The sequence below is a fragment of the Podarcis erhardii genome, assembly GCF_964252035.2.
Source record: "Podarcis erhardii genome assembly, chromosome: 14".
Taxonomy (NCBI): Eukaryota; Metazoa; Chordata; class Lepidosauria; order Squamata; family Lacertidae; genus Podarcis; species Podarcis erhardii.
Genome location: NC_138503.1, coordinates 28,920,225 through 28,940,164, shown reverse-complemented (window position 1 = coordinate 28,940,164; position 19,940 = coordinate 28,920,225). Strand labels below are relative to the sequence as shown.

At 48.6% G+C, this 19,940-nt stretch overlaps 1 protein-coding gene and 1 long non-coding RNA gene across 4 annotated transcripts in view; one reads left to right on the top strand and one right to left on the bottom strand.

The window, feature by feature from the left end:
* The window catches only part of ANPEP (alanyl aminopeptidase, membrane), a 44,880-nt gene extending 31,164 nt beyond the window's left edge, over positions 1-13,716 (top strand). For all 3 annotated transcript variants that reach the window (XM_081840483.1, XM_081840484.1, XM_081840482.1), the window contains exons 13-21: positions 856-995; positions 2,205-2,260; positions 3,360-3,507; positions 3,773-3,864; positions 4,728-4,838; positions 11,178-11,345; positions 11,954-12,094; positions 12,195-12,276; positions 13,138-13,716. In XM_081840483.1, the coding sequence (XP_081696609.1) occupies positions 856-995; positions 2,205-2,260; positions 3,360-3,507; positions 3,773-3,864; positions 4,728-4,838; positions 11,178-11,345; positions 11,954-12,094; positions 12,195-12,276; positions 13,138-13,287 (1,088 nt within the window). In that variant the 3' untranslated portion in view covers positions 13,288-13,716. The remainder of the gene's footprint in view (positions 1-855; positions 996-2,204; positions 2,261-3,359; positions 3,508-3,772; positions 3,865-4,727; positions 4,839-11,177; positions 11,346-11,953; positions 12,095-12,194; positions 12,277-13,137) is intronic.
* LOC309329580 lies at positions 13,364-15,310 on the bottom strand. The gene is made up of 2 exons (XR_014151200.1): positions 13,965-15,310; positions 13,364-13,928 (listed from the first exon to the last, which is right to left on the bottom strand). It is a non-coding gene; the product is annotated as an uncharacterized lncRNA (long non-coding RNA).
* Between the last annotated feature and the right edge of the window lie 4,630 nt (positions 15,311-19,940).

Sequence of the window (19,940 nt, the reverse complement as noted above, 5' to 3'; positions counted from 1 at the left end):
TAACATTTTATACATTTTTGACAATATTTTACAATCGTTATTTATAATCTCTTTTTGAAATCTGGACTCTCCCTCAATATATCCCCTCTCTTTAAAATCCTTTTTAAACATTTCATTTGTTTGGAGATAGTGCAACCAGTCATATACATATTTTTTAACTTGTTCATATGGCTTCATTTTCCATTTCCCCCCTTCTTTAATAACTATATCTCCATAAGTCATCCAGTGTTCTCTCATATTTGTCTTTTTCACACTCATGACCTCCAGTGGGGACAGCCAATGTGGTACTTTAGGTTCCAAAATATTTTGGTACCTATCCCATATTTCTATTAGAGAACCCCTGAAAATATGGTTCTCAAAACCTCTATGAACTTTCTTCTTCCCCAACCATAAATAAGCGTGCCAACCAAATCTATTGTCAAAACCTTCCAAGTCCAACAGCTTATTAATTTTAAATGTTATCCACTCCTTTAACCAACAGAGACAAGATGCTTCATAATATAATTTCAGAACTGCTGATCTTAGGACCTGGGAGGGTCTGTAGGGAACAATATATTAGGCCTTATATACAGATTATATCCAGACCAAAGTACTGGGTCACCCCAACCTTGCAAGATGGTAGCTTGGTTGAGGCTTTTAAGTAAGTTTTGTAGTCAAGTAGGCAAAAGTGGCACCATACTATTCCCTGGCTAGCTAGAGAAGAGGGACAGCCATCCCCATTGCCAAGAGATGCCTTTCTAGCCATCTTTCCTAGAACCACACTTGGTAGCTGGGCCACTCTGAGCCTACCTTGGCAGGGGGAAGGCAGTTGGCTCTAGAGCACACGCAAGGTCACCCTTCTCTCTCTTTTTGCAGCTCAGAACTCCAACTTCTCAATTGGGACTGATCCTACCACGTGGCTGCTCCTCAACATTAACGTCACAGGATATTTCCGGGTGAACTATGACCAGGAGAACTGGGACAGGCTCCTGGAGCAGCTGAAGACAGACCACCAGGTAGCCACAGACCTGGACTCCTTTCTCCCCCTCTCTACATAACTAGGGTCCTATTCATCTGAACACAGCCAGGTCTCCATCTTCCTCTAGTTCAACTTCTCCAAGGTCTAACTGGAGAGTCTGTGAGGCAAAGGCTTCTCCCCCCCCCCTGCCCCCGCAGCCCTTGAAATACCATTTGCTTTGGTGACTGATGGAGATCTGTGTGGGGGAAATACTGTTCCTGTCTCAGTATTATTTATTTATTTATTTATTTATTTCATAAAAGTTATACAATACTTGATTGTAAAACACACACACACACACCATCAAAGTGGTTTACAAAAGGTAAAACAGTAAAATCAAGGGTGGGAGGGAATTATTCTGCTGAAAATGGCTCCCAGAGTGGCTGACAACAACCAGTAGTACTATAAGACTGACTTTGCTCTCAGGGTTACAATCTAAATGACATAGCACAAAAGGAAATGGGCTGTTTCGGACAGACTGGGAGCCCCAAACCAGGGACTGGTCCACAACTCTGAACTAGCAGGAAATGTCAGCAGTGTTCTGCCTTCATCATGAGTCTTGGGCGAATGTGGGAACCTGGCCTTGCAAGGCGGGTGGGGCAGGGCTCCCCTATGTTTGGACTTGGCTTGGTCTAACACAGAGGTTTTCAATCTTTTTGAGTCCACAGCTCCCTTGACCAACTACAGTACATTCTTTCTCTGGCACCCCTGTGAGGCTCAGGAGCCCAGTTATGTCACCCCTTGCCTGCAGAGCTGGCAGCCTCTCACCCTTCTTCACACACCCTCCCTTGTGGAACGTTCCCTCAGCCTCGTCTCCTCTCCTCTCTCCTTGGGAGTCCCGAGGGCAGCTGCTGTTGCCATGCCTGGTCTCTTAGCTGCCTCCACACCAAAGAGAGGTGCCCCCCAGAAGCACCATTCGCCTGCGGAGCTTAGAGCCAGGGCTGCTACAACAAACAGCTGTGCAAGCCTTTGGGAGGCAGAGACGTAAGAGGGCATCAGAGGAGGGAGGAAAGGAAAGAGAGACAGAGGCCAGTGTTGCCCACGACACCCCTGACCATCTTTCAAGGCACCCCAGGGTGCCACGGTACACTGGTTGAAAACCACTGGTCTTACGTTTCAGCTCCCTTCCTGTCCTCACCCTTTCCTACCAGCCTGCCCCTCCCTCCTGTTCCTCCCATCCTGACCAGCAACTTCTGCTGTTTTCCAGAAAATCCCAATTCTTAACCGTGCTCAGCTGATCGATGACTCCTTCAACCTGGCCAGGTGAGACTTTGGGTTACCTACAGCTCCCCTGTATCTGGGAGTCACTAATCTCCATATACACCCGCAACCCCATTCAAGCCGAACCTCTGTCCAAGTGCCCTCTGGTGGCGTATGAGGATACAGCAGGGTTCTTGTGCTGCTTGGATGCAGAAGTGGCTATTGTCGGTGCTCTCAGGTCCAACCTGCCTGGTCCTTCCTGGGCTGGCCTCTGGAACCAGTGAGCCAGTCTGGGGTTGACGCACATTCCCCCACCCACTTATGTGGAGTGTGCATGCTCTGATTTTTCCAAGGCACCCAGGTTTACTGCTGCTCTTGTGTAAAATCAAAAGAGTGTGAGGTGCCTGAGCTTGTCTGCCCAGAAATTTCCCCTTGCAAAGGTCCATTGGGTCCCCTAATAGTGACAGCAGGGCACTTTGCCCATGCTCGGGAGCTTCACATCTTCCTGGGCCAGTCTTCCACATCCTGATGCCTCCAGATGTTTTGGATTACGGGCACTTTCAGACTGTTGCAGCTTTTGCATGGGATTCAGTCACATCTTTGCAAATTTGGATTGCCTCATTTTAGTTAACTGGGACTTTTGCACAACCAAAGCTGCTCTCCCAAAAGAAACTGGCCTTTTGCAAGAAGGGAAGTGATGAGGAAACAAGTAACTGCACATTTATTCAAAATTCAGTCTAAACTATTTAATTTAATCCATTCAACAAAATGGATGGACTCAAACCAGTGATGCCAGCTTTTCAAATTCTGATAGTCATTTACACCTTCAGCACCCACTTAACCCTAACCCCTTGTCGCTTAGTACCCCCTAGGCAATCCTGCCCCGGAGTACAGTACCACCCTCATTGGGAACCACTGGTCTAAAACACCTGGAGGGCTCTAGGTTGCAAAAGGCTGCATAAGTCTCACTGCTGGCACTGCAAACAGGACTCTGGGTTAGGTTTTGATCCAAGAATTGTGGGAGTGGGGTGTGGGTGGGCAATGACTTCCTGTGGTCTTGGTGGCCTTAAATGCAGGGCTGCGGAACTGTGCAGGGGATGGGAGGGGCCCCACCAGCCTGCTCCACACACACCCTCCACCCAAAGCGGTCTCAATCTTCCAGGGCAAATTACACCAGCACGGAGCTGGCCCTGAACACCACCCTTTACCTGGGGAATGAGAGAGACTACCTGCCCTGGAGTGCAGCACTCAGCAACCTGGGCTACTTCCAGCTCATGTTCGATCGCAGCCAGGTGTATGGGCCCATGCAGGTGAGCTCTGGTCGTGGTGGGCATGGGTGGGGGTTCCAGGGACGAGGGGCTCCAGGTGGGCTGGGAGGGAGGAGGAGAGAGTGTCACTCCTGCACCCTCGGAGAGCCCCCCCCAGCCTCACCCTACAAATGGGGAAGGGCATTCCCAGCCAATGCTAATCAGGGATGGAGTTGGGCAGGGGGCTACAAGGCAGGCATCGGCCCATTTCTTTCTTAGAGAGAACATTGCCTAATGACCGCTGCGTTGTTCTCCTCTCCCTCTGCAGAAATACATCCAGAAGCAGGTCACTCCTCTCTTCAATTATTATAAGAACCTCACTGCTAACTGGACCAAAATCCCAGATGGCCTGATGGACCAGTGAGTTTCGTTGGACCGAGGGGAAGGTGTTGGGGGGGCACTGGAGGGGGTAGGCTGGGGTTGACAACTGGCCTGGTTGGGGCAGGAGAACCCTCAAAGGAGGGGCTAATCTTACTGGCCAACTGTCTCTGCAATGCAGCACCAGGTGTGTGTGGGGGTGTCTGTTGCCTCTTGCTCCTCTTTCCAGCTCTCACTTTGGCCCTGGGCAGGGGGGAGGTGGGAAGATAAGCCTCCATCCCATCATTTCACAGTGGCAGGGGAAAAGGCTGAGAGGCTTCCTCTGTGCCCGAGGAATAGTGCTCCAAGCTGGGAACCATAGCTGTCAACTTTTCCCGTTTCTTGCAAGGAGTCCTATTCGGTATAAGGGAATTTCCCTTAAAAAATGGGAAACGTTGACAAATATGCTGGGAACACACTGTGTCTGGGATTTCCAGGTCCAAGCTGCAGCCAGGAGGCCTCCTGAGTTGCTTTTCTCTCCAAGTCATAGAATCACCAAATTGTAGAGCTGGAAAGGACCCAAGCTTTATGAGGAATGGTTGAAGGAACTGGGTAGGTTTAGCCTGGAAAAGAGGTGACTGACAGGAGATATGATAGCCATCTTCAAATACCTTGAGGGCTGTCACGTGGAAGATGGAGCAAGCTTGTTTTCTCCTGTTCTGGAGGGTTGGTCTCGAACCAATGGCTACAAGTTACAAGAAGGGAGACTAAACATCAGGAAAAACTTTCTGACACTAAGAGCTGTTTGACAGTGAAATGGTCTCCCTCAGGAGGTTGTGGACTTGCCTTCCAATGCCAATATTCTATGATTCTATGACCTCAAGGTTCATCCAGTCCAACCCCCTGAGTTTCCTTTCCCTGCCCAGGTACAACGAGATCTCCGCCATCAACACAGCCTGCTCCTTTGGCATCTCTGAGTGCCAGAACTTGGCCAGTGACTTGTTCAACACTTGGATGAATAATCCCAGCAATAACCCGTAAGTGTTTGTGGCTGTGCCTGATGGTCCATGACAGACCTCTGGGGAGCCCTCCGCCCCTTGAGCAGGCCAATCCCTCAGGCTGGTTTGGGTTCACATCCACACCAAACAATGAAAGCACATTTGTAGAACTTTAACAGTCACTGTTTCCCCCAGAAATTCATGGGAATTGTAGTTTACCCCAACAGAGCTATGATTCCCACTGCCCTTAAGAAACTACAGTCCCTATTACAGATAGGTAGCCGTGTTGGTCTGCCATAGTCAAAACAAAACAAATTCCTTCCAGTAGCACCTTAAAGACCAACTAAGTCAGTTCTTGGTATGAGCTTTCGTGTGCATGCACACTTCTTCAGATACACTGAAACAGAAGTTTCCAGACCCTTCTATATAGTGAGAAGGTGGGGAGGGGTATTACTCAGAAGGGTGGTGGGAATGGGTGATTGGCAGATAGCTGTGATGAGCCTGTTGACGACTCTTAACGACTGCAATAGGTCTTACAGGAAAAAGCAAGGGGTGAAAAGGTGAAAAATGGCTTTGTCATGTATAATGAGATAAGAATCCAAGGTCTTTGTTCAGACCAGGTTTTTCCATGGTTTTGAGTTTGGTGATAAGTTGTAATTCAGCAGCTTCTCTTTCCAGTCTATTTCTGAAATTCCTTTGTAGTAAAACAGCTACTTTGAGATCTTGTATAGAATGTCCTGGGAGATTGAAATGTTCTCCTACTGGTTTCTCTGTCTTGTGATTCCTGATGTCCGATTTATGTCCGTTTATTCTTTGGCGTAAGGTCTGGCCTGTTTGTCCAATATAGAGAGCTGAAGGACACTGTTGGCATTTTATGGCATACACAATGTTAGACGATGAGCAATTAAATAGTCCCGAGATGGTATGTGTGATGTTGTTGGGGCCAGTAATGGTGTTGTCCGGGTGTATGTGGCAGCAAAGTTGGCATCTGGGTTTATTGCAGGCTCTGGTGCCAGTGTCCGTGTTAGGTCTGGTTGTAGTATTATTGTGGGTTAGGAGTTGTTTAAGACTGGGTGGCTGTCTGTAGGCAATGAAAGGTCTTCCTCCCAGAGCTTGAGAAAGAGAACTGTCATTGTCCAGGAGAGGTTGTAGATCTCTGATGATGCGTTGTACTGTTTTAACTTGGGAGCTGTATGTGATGACTAGAGGTGTTCTGTTATTTTCTTTTTTGGGTCTGTCTTGCAGCAAGTTCTCTCTGGGTATCAGTCTGGCTCTGTTGATCTGTTGTCTAACTTCATCTGTTGGGTATTTTAGTTCTAAAAAGGTTTGTTGTAGATCTCTTAGGTGAGAGTCTCTGTTTGTAGAATTGGAACAGATGCGGCTGTAACGTAGTGCCTGGCTATATACAATGGACTGTTTGGTATGTTTGGGATGGTAGCTAGAGGCATGTAGATATGTTTGTCGGTCAGTTGGTTTACGGTATAAGGTGGTGTCTATGTGCCCATCCTGTATTTTTATAGTAGTGTCCAAAAAATGTATTTCTTGCATAGATTGATTCATTGTTAGGTTGATTGTGGGGTGAAAATCATTGAATTTCTGGTGGAAGGTGTCCAGGGTCTGTTGACCATGTGTCCAGATGATAAAAATATCGTCAATGTATCGCAGGTACAAGAGAGGTTTGAGTGGGTAGGAGTTTAGGAAACCTTGTTCTAAATCTGCCATGAAGATGTTGGCATACTGTGGGGCCATGCGGGTGCCCATTGCTGTGCCGCTGATCTGAAGGAACAGGTCATCACCGAATTTGAAGTTGTTGTGGGTAAGGACAAATTGGCAGAGTTTGGTGGCAAAGTCCGCTGTGGTTTTATCTGAAATGGTGTTCCTTATAGCTTGTAAACCATCGTTGTGTGGGATGTTGGTATACAGAGATTCCACATCCATAGTAGCTAGTATAGTATTGTTGGGAAGATTATTTAAAGATTGTATTTTCCTCAGAAAATCTGTGGTGTCACGTACATAGCTGGGAGCACTGATGGCATATGGTTTCAGAACAGAGTCCATATAACCGGAGACACCCACTGTAATAGTGCCAATACCTGAAATGATGGGGCGTCCTGGATTTCCTGGTTTGTGTATTTTAGGTAGAAGATAGAAAGTTCCTGGTCGAGGTTCTGTTGGTGTGTTAGTGAGGATCTGTTCTTGGATGTGTGGGGGTAGCTCCTTAACAATCTTGTTCAGTTCTTTTTTGTATTCTTGTGTGGGGTCTGAGTCCAATTTTATGTAAAAGGCGGTATTGGAAAGTTGTCTGTGAGCCTCCTGAATGTAGTCAGTTTTGTTCATGATGACGACAGCTCCACCTTTGTCCGCTTCTTTAATTATAATGTCTGGGTTGTTTCTGAGATTATCTATGGCTCTCCTTTCAGCATGGTTTAGATTTTGTTGTAAGCGATGGTGTTTTCTGGTCACATCTGTTTGGATTCTGTGGCGGAAGCAGTCAATGTACAAGTCCAGTGTGGTATTGCGTCCATCAGGAGGGGTCCATGTGGAGTCCCTTTTTGTGTAACACTTTTTCGGTGGTAGTTGGTGGTCAGTGTTCTGTTGGGAGGGTGGTTGTTGTTCTCCAGTGGGTTGAGAGGTGTTGTGTTGTGAAGTTGTTGCTTGTTCTGCTTTGTCTTGTTGTTGTGTGTGTTGAAAATACTCCTTCAGGCGTAAACGGCGGAAAAATGCTTCCAAGTCCCCGCAGAACTGGATCATGTGTGGGGATTTGGCAGGGCAGAATGACAGTCCACGTGAAAGGACTGATTCCTCAGCTGGGCTGAGTGCTTGCTGTGAGAGATTGACAATATTGTTGATCTTGTTTTGATTTGTAGCCTGTAGGTTGGAAAGGTTAGAGAGTTTCTTGTTTTTCTGTTTTTTCAGTAGCTCCAGTTGAGAGTGGTAAATGTTTTGTTTTTCCTTTTGGAACTCTTGCCAAGCTTGGTGGTTCCTGATAGAGTTGTCCAATACAAGGAGTTCCTCCTTTATTAGCTTCTGTTTAGAGTAGAGAACGCTGATCAGATGTTTGAGCAGCTTCTTAGAGAAAGTGTTGCATAGTTTTCTTGCATATTCAGTGGGATACGTGGATTGTAGAGGGTTCTTAATTCTAAGACCCTTGGGTATAATGTCCAGGTTCTTGCATTTAGTAAGAAAGAAGATATCAGTCTGTACCTGTGCAAGTTTCTTGGTGAGGTTGATGGACTTCCATTTCATGCGGCTCAATGTGGTGCCTTCCATAGTTCCAGTTACAGATAGGTAGCCGTGTTGGTCTGCCATAGTCAAAACAAAACAAATTCCTTCCAGTAGCACCTTAAAGACCAACTAAGTCAGTTCTTGGTATGAGCTTTCGTGTGCATGCACACTTCTTCAGATACACTGAAACAGAAGTTTCCAGACCCTTCTATATAGTGAGAAGGTGGGGAGGGGTATTACTCAGAAGGGTGGTGGGAATGGGTGATTGGCAGATAGCTGTGATGAGCCTGTTGACGACTCTTAACGACTGCAATAGGTCTTACAGGAAAAAGCAAGGGGTGAAAAGGTGAAAAATGGCTTTGTCATGTATAATGAGATAAGAATCCAAGGTCTTTGTTCAGACCAGGTTTTTCCATGGTTTTGAGTTTGGTGATAAGTTGTAATTCAGCAGCTTCTCTTTCCAGTCTATTTCTGAAATTCCTTTGTAGTAAACTCCTAACCCACAATAATACTACAACCAGACCTAACACGGACACTGGCACCAGAGCCTGCAATAAACCCAGATGCCAACTTTGCTGCCACATACACCCGGACAACACCATTACTGGCCCCAACAACATCACACATACCATCTCGGGACTATTTAATTGCTCATCGTCTAACATTGTGTATGCCATAAAATGCCAACAGTGTCCTTCAGCTCTCTATATTGGACAAACAGGCCAGACCTTACGCCAAAGAATAAACGGACATAAATCGGACATCAGGAATCACAAGACAGAGAAACCAGTAGGAGAACATTTCAATCTCCCAGGACATTCTATACAAGATCTCAAAGTAGCTGTTTTACTACAAAGGAATTTCAGAAATAGACTGGAAAGAGAAGCTGCTGAATTACAACTTATCACCAAACTCAAAACCATGGAAAAACCTGGTCTGAACAAAGACCTTGGATTCTTATCTCATTATACATGACAAAGCCATTTTTCACCTTTTCACCCCTTGCTTTTTCCTGTAAGACCTATTGCAGTCGTTAAGAGTCGTCAACAGGCTCATCACAGCTATCTGCCAATCACCCATTCCCACCACCCTTCTGAGTAATACCCCTCCCCACCTTCTCACTATATAGAAGGGTCTGGAAACTTCTGTTTCAGTGTATCTGAAGAAGTGTGCATGCACACGAAAGCTCATACCAAGAACTGACTTAGTTGGTCTTTAAGGTGCTACTGGAAGGAATTTGTTTTGTTTTGACTACAGCCCCTAAGATTCTTTGCAGGAAGTCACGTGCTTTAAGTGTGGAAGTGACCCTCGCTTTTTCCAGATGTAAAGGTTGCAATCAGATACATCATTTCCAGTAACTCCCACAGAGCACAGAGAGATTTACTTCCAAGAAAGCATGCACATGGTTGCATTGGAGAGGCAAATCCTCTAGATCAAAGTGAAACAGCAATGCCTTTTTAGGCCAGTCAGGCAAGGTTGCCTCTCTGTTTCGTTTTCAAAGAAAGTCCACTCCTGCAGGATCTCAGGACACAAGAGTGATCCGTGTGTCCTCAGCTGCTGCTTTGCCAGCTAATCATAAATTTAGTTTATTTATTTAGCAAGTTTTATATGCCGCTTAATCAAAAACAAATACATTTCTAAGAGTGAAAACAAAATAAAAAAATTCCTTGCAGTAGCACCTTAAAGACCAACTAAGTTAGTTCTTGGTATGAGCTTTCGTGTGCATGCACACTTCTTCAGATACACTGAAACAGAAGTCACCAGACCCTTCTATATAGTGAGAAGGTGGGGAGGGGTATTACTCAGAAGGGTGGTGGGAATGGGTGATTGGCAGATAGCTGTGATGAGCCTGTTGACGACTCTTAACGACTGCAATAGGTCTTACAGGAAAAAGCAAGGGGTGAAAAGGTGAAAAATGGCTTTGTCATGTATAATGAGATAAGAATCCAATGTCTTTGTTCAGACCAGGTCTCTCCATGGTTTTAAGTTTGGTAATAAGTTGCAATTCAGCAGCTTCTCTTTCCAGTCTATTTCTGAAATTCCTTTGTAATAGAACAGCTACTTTGAGATCTTGTATAGAATGTCCTGGGAGATTGAAGTGTTCTCCTACTGGTTTCTCTGTCTTGTGATTCCTGATGTCCGATTTATGTCCGTTTATTCTTTGGCGTAAGGTTTGGCCTGTTTGTCCAATATAGAGAGCTGAAGGACACTGTTGGCATTTGATGGCATACACAATGTTAGACGATGAGCAATTAAATAGTCCCGAGATGGTATGTGTGATGTTGTTGGGGCCAGTAATGGTGTTGTCCGGGTGTATGTGGCAGCAAAGTTGGCATCTGGGTTTATTGCAGGCTCTGGTGCCAGTGTCCGTGTTAAGTCTGGTTGGAAAGGGAAGCTGCTGAATTGCAACTTATTACCAAACTTAAAACCATGGAGAGACCTGGTCTGAACAAAGACATTGGATTCTTATCTCATTATACATGACAAAGCCATTTTTCACCTTTTCACCCCTTGCTTTTTCCTGTAAGACCTATTGCAGTCGTTAAGAGTCGTCAACAGGCTCATCACAGCTATCTGCCAATCACCCATTCCCACCACCCTTCTGAGTAATACCCCTCCCTACCTTCTCACTATATAGAAGGGTCTGGTGACTTCTGTTTCAGTGTATCTGAAGAAGTGTGCATGCACACGAAAGCTCATACCAAGAACTAACTTAGTTGGTCTTTAAGGTGCTACTGCAAGGAATTTTTTTATTTTGTTTTGACTATGGCAGACCAACACGGCTACCTATCTGTAACTATTTCTAAGAGTGGTTTGCAAACCAGTATTATTATTGTTTATTTATATCCCACTTTTCTCCTGGACCAGGGCTCAAGGTGGCTTACAAATAAAAATTGTGGAATAAAGCTAAAATAAAAGAACTAAAAATCATTAAAAATCAACTAAACACCAATAGGATTAAAACAATATATATATAAATAAATCCATTAAAAATAGGATCTGTTAATAACAGCAATAAAATAGTAGCATAAAATATTCACTGGGGTGTAAATGCATATCTTAAGGGCGTAAAATGAGTATTTTAAATTGTAAAACAGAAAATTTAATAAAAATTATGCAAAAAATGAATCGTTTCTTCATTCTCGCCTTCAGGATCGCACCCAACCTGCGCTCTGCCATCTACTGCAGTGCCATTTCTACAGGTGGGGAGGAGGCCTGGGACTTTGGCTGGCAGATGTTCCTGAATGCCACCGTGGTGTCTGAGGCTGACAAGCTCCGCTCTGCTTTGGCCTGCAGCCAGGAGCCCTGGATCCTCCAGAGGTGAGGTGGCCCCAGCCGGACAAGACCCTTGTAGGGTGGAGGAGGGGATGGGGAGGATGCGCCAGGCTTCTTCAGAACCTAGGGACGAGCAGGGGCCAGGCTTCCTCTGGTCAGGCCTGTGGCCCCTTTCTCCTGGGAGATGCACTCCCAGGAAGCAAGCGGCAAGGGGCAGATGTGGTCTTCAAGGACTGAATAAGGTGGAGAGAGGGCCAGGTTTCAGCCAGGAGAGGGCCTCTTCATGCCAGCCAGTGGTGCCAACTTGGGCCCGCTTTCACTGCGATGGGATGACGTTGCAGCGCAGTGTGAGCACATGCGCTCCAGAGCCACAGCAACACCTGAACCAGGGCCTGAGCCTCCACCGTGGGGTCTCTGTCTGCCACACGGCCTCCACCCACAGCTGCAGCAGGCCCCAACAGAGGCCCATGGCAGAGTTGCAGGCCCTGGCCCAGTTGCCACTGGGGTGCCTGAATGCCAGAGGTAAGGCAGTGGTGGTGGTGGTGGGGAGGTTGGGCAAGGGTGAGGTTTTGTGGGTGCCCAGACCCCCAGGGTCCCCTGGAGTTGCTGCCAGTGGTGCCAACTCAAGGACCTGCCCCCATCCGGTTCAACAGGTACCTTGAGTTCTCGTTGGACCCCACAAAGATCCGCCGTCAGGATGCCACGTCCACCATCATCAGCATCTCCCGCAACGTGGTTGGGCAGGGCCTTGTGTGGGACTTTGTCCGGGCCAACTGGAAGACGCTCTTTGACCAGTGAGTGGGGTGATTTGAGCTGGTGACAGGGGAGGGGCATTGGTTGTGTGTGCCCAGGCTCACCCTTTCCTCCCGTTACCCCCCCTGCCCACCGAACCAGGTACGGCGGAGGCTCCTTCTCCTTCTCCAACCTGATCCAGGCGGTGACGCAGAGATTTGCTTCCGACTTTGAGCTCCAGCAGGTAAGGACTGTATACAGTTGTATGAGCAGGAGGGAGGCCTGTGCGGAGTGTGGGTGGGGGGCAAACACCTTGATGAGCCAGAAGCCATGACCCTTCACAGGCCACCCAAAGGATGCCAGGCACTCCTCAGAACACCCAAGGCTTGGTGGGGTGCTGGAAAGACCACCCCATGGATCTGGGCCACAGCCTCCCCCAGTTCCAGACTTGTTTGAAGTGGGGGCTTCCAACCTGCCCTGGGCAGCCATACTTTAATCAATAAGGGTTATAGTGTAAATTAAACAACTGACTTTTTAAAAACAGTTTTTTTTTTAAAGGGGCTGCTCAGGTGAATTGCTCGCCCATCCTCCCTGCCCCTCTGCCCACCCCTATGGCTACTGTTGTGTTCATTCTTTTTCTTTTTAAACATATTCCTTGCCTTCCACTAGCAGCTCCCAGGGCAGGTTGCAAAAATTTAAGATTAAGTGTTAAGAAGTGGGCCAATTCTTTACAAAACAAAATGGGTTCTGTTCCATATGGGTTGCTCATATAGCAAAGGATGGTGTTGGTTACCCCAGTGTAACGCACATGGCACTTTTTAGTTAAAAATCCACAATTGCTTGTTTATGTTCCACCTCTCCTCCAAGGTGGAATATACGTACATGTGATAGAAAATTCCTCAGCACAACCACCCTGCAAGGTAGGTTAGGCTGAGAGAAACTGGGGCTGGCCCCCAAGGTCGTCCAGTGAGCTTCATGGCTGAGTGGATGTGTGTGGATTCGAACCCAAGTCACCCAGGTCCTAGTCCAGCATTCTGACCACTTCCTCACACTCTCCGATGATGACAGTGACGACCCCTTGCCTGCTTTCTCTCCCTCCCGGCAGCTGGAGCAGTTCAAGGCAGACAACGCAGATGTGGGCTTTGGCTCGGGGACACGAGCGCTGGAGCAGGCCCTGGAGAAGACGAAGGCCAACATCCAGTGGGTGGCTGTGAACAAGGAGCCTGCCCTTAAGTGGTTCCAGAGCCAGCTGTGAAGGTCTGGGGGATCAGGCTGAGGTTGTCCGCAAGCAGTTTTGCTGCCTGTCTTTCCACGGTGCTCTGGAGTCCCCCTTTACTGCCAAAGCTGTCTCTTCTCCCCCATCCTTCTGTGAGCCTCGTCCTGCTCCTTCCTGGCCACTGAAGAGGTCTGGCCACGTCCACCACCCCAGATTCCTTTCTGCCCTGGGGCAAACGGGCCACGCTTGCTTCTTCGCACTGCCCAGAAGCCCCTTCTCTTGCACTGCCTGTTTCCACATCTGCCTCAGGGGTCCTGGGAGGGGGGAGGGAGGGGAAAGACAGCGGGGTCCCCCTCTCAACCATGGTGATGTTCCCCCACCCAGAAAGCTCTGTATATTTTTATACCCCTAACTTTATAAATTTTTTAACCCTAACTTTATAAATTAAAAATAGTATCCTGAATTATATGCCCAGGCTGTTCTTTAATTTATCAGTGGGAGGGGTGTAGCTCTGTGTATCCCCCCACCAAAAAAAAAAAAATCTTTGTGAATTGAAAGAGACCAAGTCTTTGGGGTTGGGGAGTGGGAAAGAGAAAGAGAAAGAGAGATAACCTAAATCAGTGATTCCCAAACTTTTCAGGCCACTTTCCCTTGGTTCCATAAACTTATCCCCAGTGCCCCTGCTCTACCCTATAAAAGCTGCTTGCACTACCCACTTAGGAAGATAATAACACAATAAAATTCAAAGCAGTAACAATTAATTGCACATTTATTCAAAATCCAAGTAAAACCATTAAGTTTAATTAATTCAACAAAATGGATGAAATTGATCTGGTGATACCAGTTTTTCAAAGTCTGGTAGTCATTTACACCACCAGCATCCTTGGCTGTCCCCTTGCCTTTTAGCAGCCCCCTCAGGAGGGGGCAGTTCTGCCTACTTTGGGAACCGCTGGTCTAAAACAAAAAAAAATAACCTTGGATTCAAGCAAGAAGACTGCCGCTTATTAATCATACAAAGTTTTTTTTTTTTGCTACTTTTAAGTGTGTGGCCTTGTGGACCCTCACAACAACCCTGTGAGGTAGGGCAATGGCCAGACAGAGAGGGCTCAATGAGTTTGTGGCTGAGCAAAGGTTTGAAGAACCCAGCAGGTCCCTGGGAGCCAAGTCCCCAACTGCGCTTGCTGCAGTCAGAGTGGATCTTTGGACTGGAAACCTCCAGAGAGAAGATGCTGCTGTCCTGATTGTGCCCCAGCGTTTGGGAGCTCTGAAGAAGAGGATCTCCTACTGATGGGGACGAGGATGCCTTCAGGGCAGGTGGAGGGTGCTCAGGACAACCACAGGACCACCTCCTTTGCTGTAGCTTCTTCTCTGTGGCTGCTTTTCACCCAGCAGGCTCACCCTCTTAAGGTCTGGCTGCTCCACAGGAAACCGCAGGAAGGGTGCTGGGTGGGGAGGTCCCAAGTAGCTCTGTAGGTGCCGTCCTGAGGAAGCCAAGAAAGGAGTCACAGATGGGTAGGGAAAAGCAGCTATCAGGCAGCACTCTGTTGGGTGAACTTAATTCTGGGACCTATTGATGTTATTCTTATAAAGTATAAATATATATTAATTGCATTTATATCCCACCTTTCCCCCCAAGGAGGCGTACATGGTTCTCTCCTTCGGTTATTCACCACAACAGCACTCAGGCTCGGCTGAGAGCAAGTGACTGGCCCAAGGTCCCCGAATGAGATTCATGGCCGAGTGGGGATTTGAACCCTGATCTCCCAGGTCCCAGTCTGACACTTCCACCATTATCCTACACTGGGGTATGCACACTGCGCATAGAAATGCACTGCAGTTACTAGGACTCTTTGTTGTTTATCCATCTTCCCTCTACATTCCCTACACTGAGCAATTTGCAGTGTATAGTAATATTTCATGCTTTTTAAAGATGCACTCGCCACAAAAGTAAGTAAATCAAAAAGAACACCAAGTTGTCAATACCTTATAAAATATGGACTGTTCCATTACACATAATAACATAGAACTAGATATATGTATCAGAGAAGGGTAAGAAACGTTATTGAGGGCTCTTTCATTCAAGGAGAATAGAAAAAGATCAGGACTGTTCATCTTAAGAAAGGCATGGCTAAAGACCCTTTATAAAAAAGGGTGCATGCAAATCATAAATAGGGTTTCATCATTTCACACGGTACTGGATTTAGAAACCATCAAGGCCTGGTTTACTCTGCACCTGCTCAGGGAAATGCATGTTTTCCATATATTCCAGAGCTGGAACTTCTTATTCAAATCCCAGCCAGTCCTGGCTCAAATGTCGTTCAGGGACTGCTCCTGGGAGGCAGGGAAACCAAATCTCCCCTCCCCTTGGCTGTATCTTTAATTAATTAACATTTTTATTGTTCCCAAGGGTGGGTTTCCAGCGATACGGTATCCAGTTACGAAATGAAAACAAGTAAAGCCGTAGCAACCCTCTGCCTGCTTCAGAGAGATCTGGCAGCCTCCCACTCCCATCCGTGGGGCACTCGTGTCATATGCAACCCACAGTCAGGGCTGGGGAACCCGCAGGAGGTCAAAAGCCACGTGGCGATCACCGCCTGGCGCAACAGCGTCCGTCCGCTCACCAGGATATGCAAAGGACTTTTTCCCCCCACAAGGGGGCAGCCTGCTCTCTTCGCTACAGCAAATAAAGCGGCGCGCGCGCGGGGGGGGGTGTGTCTCCGGGCCAGCCTTCTCCACCCTGCAGCCCTCCAAATATTTTTGTCTACATCTCTCGTCAGCCCCAGGGTCATCCTACAGCCGTGTTGGCTGGGGCTGATGGGACTTGCAGTTGAAAACATCTGGAAGGCACTAAGAGAGTGTCTTTGGACATATTAATTGATTAAAAATACATCCCAGCAGCCTTCTTCGTATTGCAACCCAGGGCAGCTGACAAACAACATCAGAGCCAAATGCACAAATCAGCGTTTGTGCGCAAAAATCAACAAAGCCAACGAGATACAATGGTGGAGAAAAGGGAGAAATGAGGTGTTCTTGTCCATTGACAGTAAGTGTGTTTCTCTCCCTACTGAGTACCACTGCAGAGCCACACAGTCTGGGAGGATCCGATTTCTCCCAAAGCCAGCCTGCCTGTAGGCACCCTGGGCTGCTCCTATACCCCCTTCCCCAGTCCCATAAGGCAGGTTCCCATGCCTGATAGGGGGGTGGGGGTTGTGCATGTGCTGCCAGTCTTGGGGAGATGCTTTTCAAAAGCATTGGTGCCAAGGCGAGCAGCAGTTTGGGACTTGCAGGAAGTCTAGCGTCCTGGAATGTGGCCCTGAGCAGGGTAAAGAGGAAGCCCCACCGAGGCAAAAGGACAACAGGCCCTGGCAGGGGACACTTTGCCAGGAGGAGAGGCACCCCCATGCAGCACCTACCTTGCAGCCAGGTGGCTCTTCAAGGTCCCAGGCTGGCCCTTCCCAGGTGACAACAGGGGTATCTGCTGCTGTTTGCGGCCCAGGCCAGACTCTGCCTGGTTTGTCCATGGGCGACCTCATGAAAGGTGAGGGAGGGCAAGGAGTCCTCTGCAGCTCAGGAGAGGCCTGGATCTGAAGAGAGGGCGCTGGAGGCACCCAGGTTTCTGCAACGGCAGCAGGAGTCTCATCCTGGAGGCCACAAGGAGGCAATGGCCAGGTTCTAGAGTCGGGGACCTGGACCCCCTGACCCATTCCGATCAGGCAGGGTGGGGAGGCCATCCATGTCACAGGGGCTGGTCGGTCCTGGGCCGGGGACTCAGTGGTGTCCTGGTCTGACCTCCTTGCCTGGCAGCAGCCAAACCCTGAGAAGCACAGGGGGCACTGAGGCCGCGCCAGCACTGCCCTCCTCTGCACCAGCGCCTCCTCACTGAGGCCCAGCTGCTCAGAGAGGTGGGTGATGTAGCGGATGGCCAGGCGGAGCGTCTCAATCTTGGTCAGGCTCTGCCCAGCGGGTGCCACCGAGGTGGGCAGGTAGAGGCGCAGGGTGTGCAGGGCCTGGGCCAGGCGTCGCATGCGGTGCTTCTCTCTCTGGCTGGCACTCTGGCGCTGGCTGCCGGCAGCGAGGCATGATGCCCTCTGGGGTGCCCTGGCCTTTGGGAGCCAGCGGTGGGCCTGCTCTGGGACCAGGCTCTGGCTGTAAGCCGTGTAGGGGGCAGAGCAGGAGCTGGCCTGGCCCCATGTCATGGCCCAGCTGGGGACAAGGAGGTCCTGGCCAAAGAGATGGGCTGGAGAGCCGGATATGAGTGGAGGACAGCGGCCACTTTGGCCTGGATGTGGGAGGGGTCCTCTTTATGCTGCCCTGGGAGGTGTGAAGTGGCACCTCGCAGGTTTGTGGGAGGGGTCAAAGGCCACAGGGGGGACCCAGCCCTGGAGCTGTGGGAAAGGCAGCCTCATTTGCAAAGGTGTGACTTTTCGCTGCTCTGCTCCTGATCGTTGCCACCCTGGGCTTGGGAAGTGTGCAGAAGGCAATTCACACAGTCTTGTCAGCTGCTAATTCTCTTTCCAAGCCTCTCTTGGCTTCTACTGCCTCCCCTGCTTGGCCAGGGCTCCTGAGTAGTTGCCCTCGCAGTGAATATGAGGGGACCTTGACCTGCCTCCAAGGAGACCCATCCTGCTCCCTCCTGCAGTTACTTACCCAGCACCCCAAAATGTGCAAAGCTGTTTGCTGCAGGACCTGTAGATTTCTCTTCCCAGGAAGGTTCCACAAATTCAGAGAGAGGGAGAAATTGCCTTCCCTGACTTGGTTCCCTCCTTCATCCCCAGACAGCATGGCCTTCATGGGAGAGGGAGAAACGCTGTTTCCAGTCCCTTGTTTCTCCTTGTATAGTACAGTGGTACCTCGGGTTACAGACGCTTCAGGTTAGAGACTCCGCTAACCCAGAAATAGCACCTCGGGTTAAGAACTTTGCTTCAGGATGAGAACAGAAATTATGCTCCGGCAGCACGTCAGCAGCAGGAGGTCCCATTAGCTAAAGTGGTGCTTCAGGTTAAGAACAGTTTCAGGTTAAGAACGGACCTCCAGAATGAATTAAGTACTTAACCTGAGGTACCACTGTATTCTGGATGCATGTGGGATGCATATAGTACTGGACCTTTCTTTCCCTCCGCCACCTAGCAGATGAATGGCGGTGTGTTAATTAATGCTTCTGGGTGGGCAAGTAGCAGGTAGTGCTCAAGATGGTGCCCCAATTCCAGTGGTGGTGATGGGCAGGGGAAGGCACAGTGGGAGTGGTGGGGTTGACCACCATCTGGGGCAGAGGCCTGGGCGTTTGGCATCCATTCCTTGTTCTAGCCCTCTCACTCCACCAGAGGTTACTGGCAGCATATCTGCCGAGCCCTCTGGCCTGGTGATGCTGTTGCTGTACGCCAAATCAATCTGTAATAAATCCATGCTCATTCACAATTTGATGTTGGGATAGACTGAGCTCAGCATTGTGGTTTCAGCCCCACGTTGGGCAAACGATTCCTGCATTGCAGGGGGTTGTGCTAGATGATCCTCGTGGTCCCTTCCAACTCCACAATTCTGTGATTGTGGATGAGCGGGCTGATCTGGCTTAGGCGAGGAAGCCGGGCAAACCTGACGTCACCCAGCACCAGCCCACCCCAAGCCAGACTGGGGGTTTGAGTCAGGGGTGTTGCTGTTGTCTATAGGAGCACCATCTTTTTGTCTGGGAAGCACCTGGTGCTGGGGTCAGAGAGACTGGTCCTGGTTACCTTGGGGATTGCCTGAACCCTTATATCCCAGCTTGATCACTGAGATCATCTGCAGGAGCATCACTGGTCATTCCTCAAATTGGCTAGGCTTATTTGGCAAAAATAAACAACTGAGCGCTTAGGTCCAGTCCTGTGGAACTCTCTGCCACTTGTGAGTCAGCAGGCGCCTTTTGTGCCAACTTTTAAATGCCTGCGAAAACCTATGTGTTCCACAGGTTAACTGATGTCTGTTTTTAACTTTTCCTTATATGGCTTTATTGCTGTAAACTGCCGCGATATATTTTTCATGACCCAGCAGTATACAAATATTTTCAAAAAGAAACAAATAAATACATGAAAATAAGTTAAAGAGGACTTCTCCACTGCCTTCCTGAGAGCACATGCCCGTGTCACCTCGTCTGTCAGTCACTGGATTCTCCTCTACCTGCTGTGGAATGTGAGAGCATGCACGGCCCTGGCACTGAAATTTGTGGGTGCCTGGCCTCTTCATGAGGAATCTTGTGGGTGCCTGGGCATCCAGGGCCCAAGGGAGTCGGCACCTATGCCGTGGTGTTCTGTATAGAGGAGGAAAGGTCAGGGTTTGGACACTGCTGAATTGGGGAGGCCTTGTCATCATAGAACTGTAGAGCTTGAAGGGACCTCAAGGGTCATCTAGTCCAACCCCCTGCAATGCAGGTACATTTTGATTATAGAAAAGACTAAGGCTAAGGAACAGCTAAAGATGTGCAAATCCAAGGTTTTTCAGATAAAGAGCAGCTTGGAATGCCCAATTTGGAGATGAAAAGGCCTCCAGTGATCATTGCAGAGTATGGGTCCGTCCCCCGTCCCCTGGCTTTCTCCCACACCACCTCCCACACTGTGGACCCCAATCTCTGGCAGCTTTTCTCAAGCGCTGGGAAATCTGTTTGTGGGTCAGCTTCTCAGGGCAAGGGGGCTGAGTGTGAAGACCTTCTCTCCTCCACTTGT